We start from the raw sequence: 12,179 nt of genomic DNA, 5'->3' as shown, positions 1-12,179 counted from the left end.
TTTACCTCTTCTTGAAAATCTATTTTAAATCTTTAACATAATTTATTATTTTTCAAAAATTATAAACATACTTTTGTGAAAGGTTTTTTTTGCATCACAAAAACCAGTATAAACTTCAATTTTGCCATTCATCTTAAAACAGCTCCATAAATCACATGACTCGCACTAATGATCCAAACGGCCTACTATTCAAACAGATTAACGACATCCAAAACCTGATACAAAGTCATAACCTCCCGTCCAAACCACTCACATAACTGCTGTCCGTTATCAATGTCATATTATGCAACCTCCTCCAACTTGCAAACATTCTCATTAGCCGTCAGTGCGGCAGAGGCTTCAAAGACCCTGACGAGCTATCATCAAAAATGATAGCTACCAACGCTCCCATAAATCTCCCACCCGCAAACAAAAGCAAAACAAACTATCATAAACCGAAACACTTACCCGGTGCGGATACGCCAAATGCCACGAGACGTTGAAAGTGCTTCCGGCCAGGAATGACGTTTTCAATGAACCTGAAAAGTGGAAATCAAGCGAAAAGAACAGATATTAGGCGGTGAATGGCAGCACTGCAGTATGGAAAAAAAACGCTTTCTTTTGATGTAACTTTACGTTTCTTGTTGAGAAAACGAGCAAATGTTTGAAATTGTGTCATTACTCTAGAAAAGAAGTTATTTCATAAATGTATTCATATTGAACAGTTCAAAACATTAGGTGGATTGCTCGAAACCGCGTCGCGTCGGCATCTGGTTGCAGGCGGAACAATTGGCTTGAGTTTTGCGTTTTGTCTGTGGCCAATTGCAGCGCCGTTTAGTGATGATGATATGATGATAGAGCCCACTCCACCCACACCACAGGGTAAGATGCCGCCAGGTGGCCTCTTCAAAGCTTCCGAGCGGGAAGCAGCGGTGACGTCCCATGACTCATCGCGTATCGTTTTGCATATCGAGATGGTTGTTTAGAAAGGGCTTACGGATTAAATTCGAGGCTTATTAGCGAAAAGTGTTCATGCTTCAATTTATTTGAAAATAATTAAATTTTTGCTTTAGGACCTACTGAAACGTTTATCTAGAATTCATTTGAAATATTCAGGAAAACGCCACCTAAGAAAAGTGACTCCGATGTAACAGGTAGCATCGTAATGAAGCTGTTAGGTAATCAGATGGGTGGTGGAATATTTTAAAGCTAATTGCATATTGTTTTGGTAACGAGTTAAACAGTTTAATCAAGCTGCGGTTTGTACGAAAGAAGCTTAAACCTTCCACCTCTAGACTGTCAAACTCAAGAAAATATATATTTTCCACATAAAGTTTGTGACACAACATCTTGTTATACTAAGATTGAGCCAAAGGATTAAAAAATGATTTTTTTTTCAAAAGCAGTGTCTGTAATAGTCTGAAAATAGTAAGATTTTTTAAATCATAACTTATTTTTATCAGGACCTCTTAAATGCTCTTCTCACTTTTGAAAATGATTCAAAAATGTTCCAACCATCTTGACACACTTTTGTTTCCTAAAACTTCACCATTTTATCGAAGTTTTGAATACAAACAAGAGAAATCATCCTTCATCCTTGAAAAAAAAAATCAATTCGAAAAGCTGAGGAAATACAAGCAATGAAAATTACCGATTTTTTTTTAATTCTACCCAATAGACCCTCCTGCATGTCATGCTTTGGCCAACCCTGCTTCAAATTGATCAGGGAGTTGATTGAACCTAAATTTCAAGTTAGCTATTTAAATAATGTGCAGGTACATTTTTTAACGATATCTATTTATTTGGTCATTTGTAGGCTTAGTGATTTTTCACGCTCGAAAATAGAAAATTTCACGGGGACCTCGATTTCAAAACACCAAATTTCACGCAAATTTCGCGGAACTTGAAAAATGTTAAAATAACTTTAAAAATCCTATGTTTAAATCACAGAAACTACTTTTTATGCTACATTATATGTTATTCTTCAATAAACTTAAAAAAATCTTCACTTAATTTGAATGCAAAAATTTTCCTAATTAAAAAATCCTCCTGGTGTATCGATGGGCCCTATAAATATATGTTGAAACAAAATGTAGGGCACGCGTATTCTCATTTACTAAACTGCTCTTTTAATATTCGACTGATAAAGCTAAAATGTTTTCGCTAATCATTTTACATTTTATTGAATTTCATATCAAAGCAGTATTTTACAATCTTGTCCAGTCAAAAATTTTCGAAATTAGTTGAATAAATTGTATTTTCTGCGACATTTAGTCCATTAAATATATTTTTAAGGGTTCAGCACACTTTTCAAAAACAAGATTTAAAATCAATTTGCAAAATTAATATATTTTTCAACAAAAACGATTTTTTTATTCTAAGGGTAATTCTCCGCCAACTCACACAGCAGTTGCCCCGACCCCTCTTCGATTTGCGTGAAACTTTGTCCCAAGGGGTAACTTTTGTCCCTGATCACGAATCCGAGGTCCGTTTTTTGATATCTCGTGACGGAGGGCGGTACGACATTTTGAACATGCGAAAAAGAGGTGTTTTCAATAATTTGCAGCCTGAAACGGTGATGAGATAGAAATTTGGTGTCAAAGGGACTTTTATGTAAAATTAGACGCCCAATTTGATGGCGTACTCAGAATTCCGAAAATCGTATTTTTCATCGAAAAACACTAAAAAAAAATTCTCCCATTTTCCGTTACTCGACTGTAAAATTTTTGGAACATGTCATTTTATGGGAAATTTAATGTACTTTTGAATCTACATTGTCCCAGAAGGGTCATTTTTCATTTAGAACAAAATTTTTCATTTTAAAATTTCGTGTTTTTTCTAACTTTGCAGGGTAATTTTTTAGAGTGTAACAATGTTCTACAAAGTTGTAGAGCAGACAATTACAAAAAATTTGATATACAGACATAAGGGGTTTTCTTATAAACATCACGAGTTATCGCGATTTTACGAAAAAAAAGTTTTGAAAAAGTTGGTCGTCATCGATCATGGCCGTTCATGGTCACCCGCGACAGACACGAACGACGAAACAAAGAGAAACGCAAAAAGTAACTTTTTCAAAACTTTTTTTCGTAAAATCGCGATAACTTGTGATGTTTATGAGCAAACCCCTTATGTCTATATACCAAAATTTTTGTAATTGTCTGCTCTACAACTTTGTAGAACATTGTTACACTCTAAAAAATTACCCTGCAAAGTTAGAAAAAACACGAAATTTTAAAATGAAAAATTTTGTTCTAAATGAAAAAATGACCCTTCTGGGACAATGTAGATTCAAAAAGTACATTAAATTTCCCATAAAATGACATGTTCCAAAATTTTTACAGTCGAGTAACGGAAAATGGGAGAATTTTTAAAACTTTTTTAGTGTTTTTTTCGATGAAAAATACGTTTTATCGGAATTCTGAGTACGCCATCAAATCGGGCGTCTAATTTTACATAAAAGTCCCTTTGACACCAAATTTCTATCTCATCACCGTTTCAGGCTGCAAATTATTGAAAAACACCTCTTTTTTCGCATGTTCAAAAATGGAAGGGGTCGTACCGCCCCTCCATCACGAGATATCAAAAAACGGACCTCGGATTCGTGATCAGGGACAAAAGTTACCCCTTAGGACAAAGTTTCACGCAAATCGAAGAGGGGTCGGGGCAACTTTTCCCGATTTCGTGTGAGTTGGTAGAGAATTACCCCTAAATAAAAAAAGAAAACATAAAAAGTAGTATTTTTACCTTTCACGGGAATCATCCACCCAAATAAACAAATATTGTTAAAATAAAGCAGACCCATTAAAAAAATATATGTTTTTAAAATAAGATTTCAAAAAATAAAAAATACTCTTCATTTTATTTTGAATAAAACAAATCTTGGTTCTTTTAATTCCTTTCATAACTATTCTTTTCAAATGGAATAGCAGTTAAATTTTTAATACAGCGAATGAAAATATTACTAAATTTAGTTAGTTTGTAATAAAAACTCAAAATTCTGAACATTACTTTAAATGGTTCATATTAACTTCACATACATATATTTTCAAGCTTTTTAATTGAAAACTAATTAAATTTAAATAAAAAGTCTTTTTGAATGTAATACTTATTCAGCAGTTATTAAAAAAAATATTTAAGAAAATTGATAAATTTCGCGAATTTCACGCTGTCCGCGAAATCGTGAAATTTCACTAACCCTAGTCATTTGGAAACGTTGCAATTTCGTTAAATAATTTCAAAAAAATTCTCACATCTCACTGAATACTGGCTGTTTAAATATAATAAGCAAAATTATGATCAATTAGGGCGTCTAATTTTCCCGGGTTTTGAATTTCGCGGGAAACGGAAAAAATATTTTTGAATACCGGGAAATTTTTTGAACAGTCATAAAACTAATGTTTTCATTATAATTGATATATTTTTCAAGCTTAAAATAATAGAATTACTCAATACTATTAATTGGTGATAATGTACACTGCAATCTAAACAAGGACAGCAGTTTTTAGGTAGCTTAAAATAAATGAAAAAAATGTTTTGTGCTTTGGATTTGAAATTAATTACAATGTTTAATCCATTGTGATTCAAATTAATTAAGTCTCTTATGTTTATATTTTTTTCCTTTATCTACCAAACATGACCAGATTTTTTTTTCAAATCTTTGAAAATAAAAAAAGCAACAAAAAAATAAATGATACATGTCAATGGAAAATTTTGGCCTAGTTTTGAATTTCATGCTTTATATAAAACATATTTTATGAATTATCTTTAAGTTACTACCGCCATCTAGGGAAAATCGGGACTACAGTCTGAATAGGTAAAGGAGATTTTAAAGCAATAAATTTGTAAATCGCAGTAATTATTGTTTTGTGTTGCTCCTGTTTTAACCAACATTATAAAAAAAGCATTCAAAAAAATAGTTCTAAACAGCTCTCTTAATTCGTTCATTTTTTCTTGATTTGCCCAGGTACCAGTGTTTGATGATAAATAATTACATATGTTGTAAACGTAAATATATTTCATACCCAGTCTTTTAGAAATAATATAAAATTAAATAGAAAATATTTAAAGTGGTACACATTTGCGGATCTGTTTAGTAGAATTTCAACAATTTTCCCTGATATAGCTTATCATGCTGATATGTCGAATACAAATTTAATGCTTTAACATTCTCATCGATTACTAAGTATTCAACTGTTTATCTATTTTCACAACTAAATCTGAATTTCCAGACCGAATTATGATTTGTTTTCAATTTCGGGAATTCCCGGGACAAAATATAAAAATTCCCGGGATTCGGAAATTCCTGGTTTTGAGAAAATCCTGGAAATTTTGTCAATAAAAAGCCTAGTTAAAAGAGAAATAGAAAAAAATGAAAAGTCTTGTAAATTCAATCTTGACAAAAGTGAAAATAATGGCCGTTTGTAATACTTTATTTGTAACTATGAAACTAAAAAACAACTTAACAGATGCGGAAAATTAAAAAAAAGTTATTCAAATCAACTGACTCAACAAAGAATAAATTAACATAGGTAAATGGGTAAACATTTTACTTTTCATCAACATATTAAAAATGAAATCAACCTCGTCACACACCTCAACCAGCCGAACGTGACCAGCAAAAATCTCAAATTACTTGAACCTCCCAACTCACTGAACTCCGTCACGCGGAGTTCAACCAATGAACAGACGGGCGCACGAATTGACCTCCAAATCGTAATCCAGCTCCGGTTGAAGGTGTAAAGGAGGTGTTTGTATATTCAGCAGGTCCTCGCTCTCGCATTGGAGCTTACAAAAACAGTCCGCGTCCGAGAATGTGAATGAATAGCAGCGGCAGCAGCAGGTGAATAACAAGTGCGATTGACCGCCAATACTACCGCGGTAATTGTCACGCGGCTCAATGTTACAGCTGTGTGTGTGTGAGTAGGTTGTTACAGTTTTGATTACGGCGTGATGGTCATTTCCGGATAAGCTTACATCATGCATGTTTTTGAATTACTAGACCAGAATTTATCACTGTGAACTCTAGCTTAGCTGTGACTGTCTAAGCTATCTCATAGAACGTGCCAATCGCCAATTAGCTTAGCGTCGGCGTCATTAAAATTGTTTTGATTGACCCACGTCGACGCGCGCGCCGTCCCCTACTTAACTTAAGCTGATTCGATTAGCTCAACGGCCTAGGACGTGACGGTTGGACGCGCGAGGATCCTTCGACCGTGTCCACCAACTCCACACACCGGGCTAGTTGTACTATTAGTACCTGCTGCTGCTGATTCTGAAGCTTCTGCTCGACTGATTCCTCAGATTCTGCCCGCCGTTTGGCGGTGATCATTAGAAGGGGGGTCATAAATCCCCCCGCTCGCGGCTGCCCTCACTCAAGGTGCTCGGAGTTGAACCCGGTACGACCTTGGCCGCAGATCAAAGCGGTCAATCATGAGGCGAGTTAAAGAGTCTGCTTCGTGAGTACTTTTGCAAGGGGAAAAAAGCAAATAAACGTGAATTTTTTTTTTTGAATTAAATATACTTTATTGAATCTTTCTTATAATAATTACATTTGGTTTACATAATAAGTGGTCAGCTGTGGCTCTTCAGCTTTAGTTTGCTTTTCGTGATTTAAACACTGTTCATATTCATAACTTTAAAAGTATATGATTTATCATTTTTGTAACACTAGGTACAATGAAGAAAAAAAAAATTAAGAAAACATAACCTAACCTAAAACTAACTTAATCTTACCATAAACTAAACCAATCCTTGAATCAAGGGGTATTCAGATATAGCACATTTTTCCCTGAATTTCAAACATTTTTCTTGAATCTTCTGATCCAACATTTTTACTTCTGCTAATTCATGAACCTCACTTGATCTAGTCCAGCCAGGAACATTCAAAACCATTTTGAGTACCTTGTTTTGGACACGCTGGAGCTTCAATTTATGAGTTCTAGCGCAACACTCCCAAACAGGTACTGCATACTCAATAACGGGGTAAATTATTTGTTTGTAAACTGCTAGCTTATTTTTCAAAGATAACTTTGATTTTCTGTTAATTAAAGGATACAAACACCTGATGAGAATGCTGCACTTGTTCAATATTTTATCTACATGCTGTCGAAACAATAGTTTCGAGTCAAGTATGAGACCTAAATATACAACTTCCTTTGACCAGGGTATTGAAACATCATTCATTTTAATCAAAACATCATCCTTTGGGACAAATCGGGCCGATTTGGAAAGTGGAAAAATGATGGTTTGAGTTTTGGCTGCATTTATGCGAATTTTCCAGTCGCCAAAGTATTCGGAAAGAACGTCAAGACCCTTCTGAAGACGGCCAACTAAATATCTGGTTATTTTACCCTTATAAATAACGGCAGTGTCATCAGCAAAAAGTGACAACACACCATTACCAGGAAGAGTAGGCAAATCAGATGTAAAAATATTGTACAGAAGTGGGCCAAGAATACTTCCTTGGGGAACCCCAGCATCAATGTTGAATAATCCAGAAGCAATCCCATTCAGAAAAACCCTGAACGATCTCTCCGAAAGATAGTGCTGGATAATTTTGATAAGATACATTGGAAAACCGTATAAATACAGTTTATGTATCAAACCATCATGCCAAACATTGTCAAAAGCCTTCTCAACATCCAACAAAGCCATAGCAGTTGATTTAGACTCAAGCTTGTTCTGCTTGATGATTTTAGTTACTCTCGTAAGCTGATGAGCAGTATTATGCCCTTTCGGAAGCCAAACTGCTCATTCAAAATTATATTATTATCGTTGGTAAAATCCAAAAGCCTTGAATAGATGACCTTCTCAAAGAGTTTGGACAGACTACTCAAAAGACTAATGGGACGATAACTTGTTGGCGATGTTGGATCTTTTGAGGCTTCAAAATTGGTATGACTTTGCCCAGCTTCCAATTGGTGGGGAAGTAACCAAGTTGCAAACATTTATTGAAAATATTGGCTAGATGTTGAAAGAACTGATCACTCTGTTTTTTCAACACTAGATTAAAATGTTATCAAAGCCAGGAGCTTTCATATTTTTCATTTGTTTAACTGCAACTTTGACTTCCTCACCAGAAACATGGGAATCTGCAGGAAATTCAAAGGTAGAGTCATTGATTGTTGAAATACTATTGGCAACTGATGTTTCTTTACGGCTGGTCATGGAAGCGCCAAGATTATGTGAACTAACAAAATGAAGCCCAAGTGCATTTGCCTTTTCCTCGGATGTAATCAAAGGAGAATCCTCAACAATAAGAGGAGGAATAGGCTTTGGTTTGTTTTTAAGAACTTTTGAAAGTTTCCAAAATGGTTTTGAATAATTCCCAAGCTGGCTTACATGTTTTGAAAATTCTTGATTTCTGATATTGTCAAGTCGGTCTTGTATGATTTTGTTCAAATTGTTAACTGAAATCTTTTGTCATAGTCCCCAGTCCGTTGATATTGTCTCCTATAAACATTCCTAAGTCTAATCAAGTGTTTAGTATCTACGTCAATATCAGTTACCTTAAAATTAACAGGAACCTCCCGAACGTTGGCAGCCTCTGCTTGGTTGATAGCCTGCTGGATCACCTCCAGCGAACGATCAATATCGGCAGAAGTTTCCGGGTGTTGATCATAGTCGATGTTGCTGTCGACCACTTGCTGAAACTGCTGCCAGTCAACGTTGTGGTAATCTTTCCGGGTTGGTTGCCGCTGCGGAGTAACGGAAGCTCCAACCTCCACAACCACCGGATAGTGATCAGAACTCAACTCTTCAAACACCTCAGGATGAGCCACGTTCTCAGCCATATTGGTAATGAAGAAGTCGATGATTGAGTGATTCCCAGACCGAGCCACCCTCGTTGGACGATCTGGACTCACAACGTTGTAGTATCCGTTTTGCAGATCGTTGTGCAGAATCACTCCGTTCCGATTCCTCCTGCTGTTGCCCCAAACTTCATGCTTCGCGTTGAGGTCACCAGCGATGATGTACTTTGCGCTCCGCCGTGTCAGCTTCTGGATATTTTGCTGCTGAACCATCTCTGGAATTCACCTGACGTCAGTATGCAGCAATGAAGAGTGGGCTGGGAACCACTCCAACGGCCTCGATGATGTCCAGCTTAAAGTGTGGCAGCCGGCGTGGCTTGAGATCACGATGAACAGCGACAAGCACACCTCCTCCTCCAGACGTGGTCCTGTCGAGCTGCGTCGCGATCTTGTAGTTTTGCAGATAAACTTTTTCACCGGGCTTCAGATGAGTTTCCGTGATGGCAGCTACGTCGATCTCCTTCTCGCGAAGAAAATCCACCAGCTCTAAGTTCTTCCTCCTAATGGAGCAAGCGTTCCAATTCAGCAGCTTGAGGGACCTACGATCCATACTGGATGACGAACGAGGTCAGCACTTCAATCTGCTGGGTCTTGGTTTTGCATCCACGCAGTGCAGCGGACATCTGTTTGAAAATATTGAGGAGTTCGGTTGAGGTGTAAAGATCATTACCATTTTCCTCAACTGCTGGTTCTTGGGTTGGTCTTGGCTCCTGGCTGAAGCCCGGTGGTGGCGGTCTCGGCTCCTGGCTGGAACCCGGCCGTGGATGATTCATCTCAGCTCTCTTCCTGGGATCCAACGGCAACGGTGCCAAGTTCGGGACCTGGCGTCGCGGTTGAAGAGGTGGAAAATTTTGCTCCACCAGGGCTGGAGGAGTTCTACGACGCTGAGGCTGATTCTTCGTCGATGCTTGCTGCCGAATTTTCACGAACTCAGCTCTCTTGGGGCACTTTCGGTCGGTTGACGAATGCTCACCGTTGCAGTTGAGGCACTTCACCAGCGAATCTTGGATGCACTGGGACGTGATGTGCGCATCAGTACCACATTTGGCGCAACGACGCTTCAGGTGGCAGTTCTTACCTCCGTGCCCGAAGCCCAGGCAGTTGAAGCATTGTGTGACGTCACGATGCACTGGTCGGTATCGCTCCCACGACACGATAATGTTGAAAACCGCTCGGATTGCCTTCAGCTCAGGAAGCGTCGTCGATCCCTTAGCCAAATGCAGCAGGTAGAGCTGGTCACGGTACTTGATGTCTTTGTTGCGTCGGCTCATTTTGTGCACGGCCAACACATCCAGTTTCAAAACTTTTAGCTCGGCAGCTAATTCCTCCACTGGCATGTCGTACAGACCTCTGACGACGATTTTGTACGGCTTATCCATGACGACATCATGGGTAAAGTACTCCGCCTCGTTTTCGGTCAAGTAATCCTTGACCAGTTGATAGTGCTGCCTGGATTGCACCAGCACCTTAAATCCGTCCTGACACAGACGAATGTTGCCTTGGACTTTCCCAGACTTGATGAGTTCAACCAGCCCCGCTCGAAAGTCGATCGTTGCTGCTGATTGCCGCACATAAAAAGGAGGCAGTTTCTCCTTTCGCTGTTTCACTTCATTCTCCTTTGCTTCCGCTACCTGGTCCTCGTCAGGCAGTCCAGCGAACTTGTTGTTCTTCAAAAGCTGCTCCTCGTGCGATGAAGAGTTCTCCTCCTCCTCATCCATCGGTACAGTACCGTCGCTCTTTTTCGTCTTTTTGCTGTTCGATGTCACTTCCAAAAGCACCTTCCTTTTGGAAATTCCCGGTTTTTGGCCATCAGTTGAGGCCTCAACCTTTCTTTTGGAAATTCCCACTTTTTTGCCTGCTTGAGCCGCAGGTAGGGCAATATTGCCGGCGTTTTGCGCCGGGACGCGACGAGTCATGTTGATTCAGACAACCTTCACCAACGAATGCTCGGATAACAATGCAAATAAACGTGTGTGCGATTAATGTGGGCTTTTTTTTAGATGTAAAAACGTACTGCAAATTTTACGTTTATTAAGGTTGTGGTGGTGTCTGGGTGATGATGGTCAGCAACTTGATCGTAGTTGAACGATCACTATTTAAAGGTATGAGGGAGGTATTGGACGAACGTGTCGAAATCGTTCAAGTTTTTCGAAGAGGTTCGTTTTTTGGATTGTGTGAATGGCTTAATAAACCATTAAAAGATTTCAATCAACACATCGGCAGACGCTTTATTGCATCGTTATGTTTACTTTTTATTGGTTGTGAAGTTTACCTTTGCATGCTAGCCTACCTAGTCGAAGTGTTGAATTAAAATAAACAACATGATTTTCAAAACCGGTGTTTCATACAAAAATATGTTTAGATTGCACCCAAAACCAATCAAGTTGGCCATTTCGGTTCGCCCCGCATAATTTCAGAGCAGAGCCTACTTGGATGCAAGACATCGCGACTCAAATGCAAATCAGCTAAATTTCAGCCAACTTTGATTGATTGCCCATTTCTTTGCTTATCTTTGATCCGCAGCCAAGTTGCGCAAAACCAATCGCTGAATCAGGTTTCGAGTCCAAAAATATTCATCCACACAAGATCTCCGGTTGATCTACTGCTGCTGATCCGCCATTGATCGTCCACCTGAACTGCTTCGCGACGGAGTTGGCACACGCTGCCGGAATACTTAATACGATCGAGCGCGTACCTACTCGGGTTGCTTCGCCTGGGAGGTTAAAGCAATAAAACCAAGGCCTGCTGCCAAAGTACTTGGACATGACTTGAACATTCCGACCACGTTCCGGCCCGCATTCGAGTGCGGATTTTGAACGAAATTTGCAATCGCCGCTGCTTGGTGCGATCAAAAACAGTTTAGCAAATCTAGTGAATAAAGTCAAAAAAAAGTGCAAACAATTCCATGAAATATTTAAGCATTCCGGCAGCAGCAATCGTCGAAAGGTGGCGGTTGATTACCTTTGAGCAAGACACGTTCGTTGGCAGCACTGTTTCAGCAATGAGCAATTTCATGCATTTGCGGAATAAATAACACCAGCTTGGTAGATTGCACTGCCACCGCGTTTGATACAGACCTGCGCCTGCAATATCTAACATTTGCCAGGTACTTCGACACTGGCGCAGGGGATCGGGAGCCTTAATTGATTGACATGCTTGGAGCGAAACATGTACAACACGCGAGAGGTGCAATTCGTTGCTTCATAAACGGCATTGTTTTGCTGCACGCTTAAACATATCAATTTTGATTGGTGTGTTCATTCTCATTACACAGAAAAAAAAATCGTGGTAATATTTCATCTGGGAAGGGGTACATCTTTTATGTCAGAAAAAATGTGTAATTTTACCTCTGGAAATGTGTAAATTTATCTCATATATGAGATAATT

At 38.6% G+C, this 12,179-nt stretch overlaps 1 protein-coding gene across 1 annotated transcript in view; it reads right to left on the bottom strand.

Moving 5' to 3' along the window:
• Window positions 1-12,179, bottom strand: part of LOC6030971 — a 79,684-nt gene that overhangs the window by 27,269 nt on the left and 40,236 nt on the right. Inside the window, exon 3 of the mRNA XM_038259466.1 lies at window positions 448-518. Coding sequence (XP_038115394.1) covers window positions 448-518 — 71 coding nt within the window. The remainder of the gene's footprint in view (window positions 1-447; window positions 519-12,179) is intronic.

Source organism: Culex quinquefasciatus, chromosome 3, assembly GCF_015732765.1.
Source record: "Culex quinquefasciatus strain JHB chromosome 3, VPISU_Cqui_1.0_pri_paternal, whole genome shotgun sequence".
Lineage (NCBI taxonomy): Eukaryota > Metazoa > Arthropoda > Insecta > Diptera > Culicidae > Culex > Culex quinquefasciatus.
The sequence above is the reverse complement of the archived record's forward strand: the minus strand, read 5'-3'. Positions and strand labels throughout refer to the sequence as shown.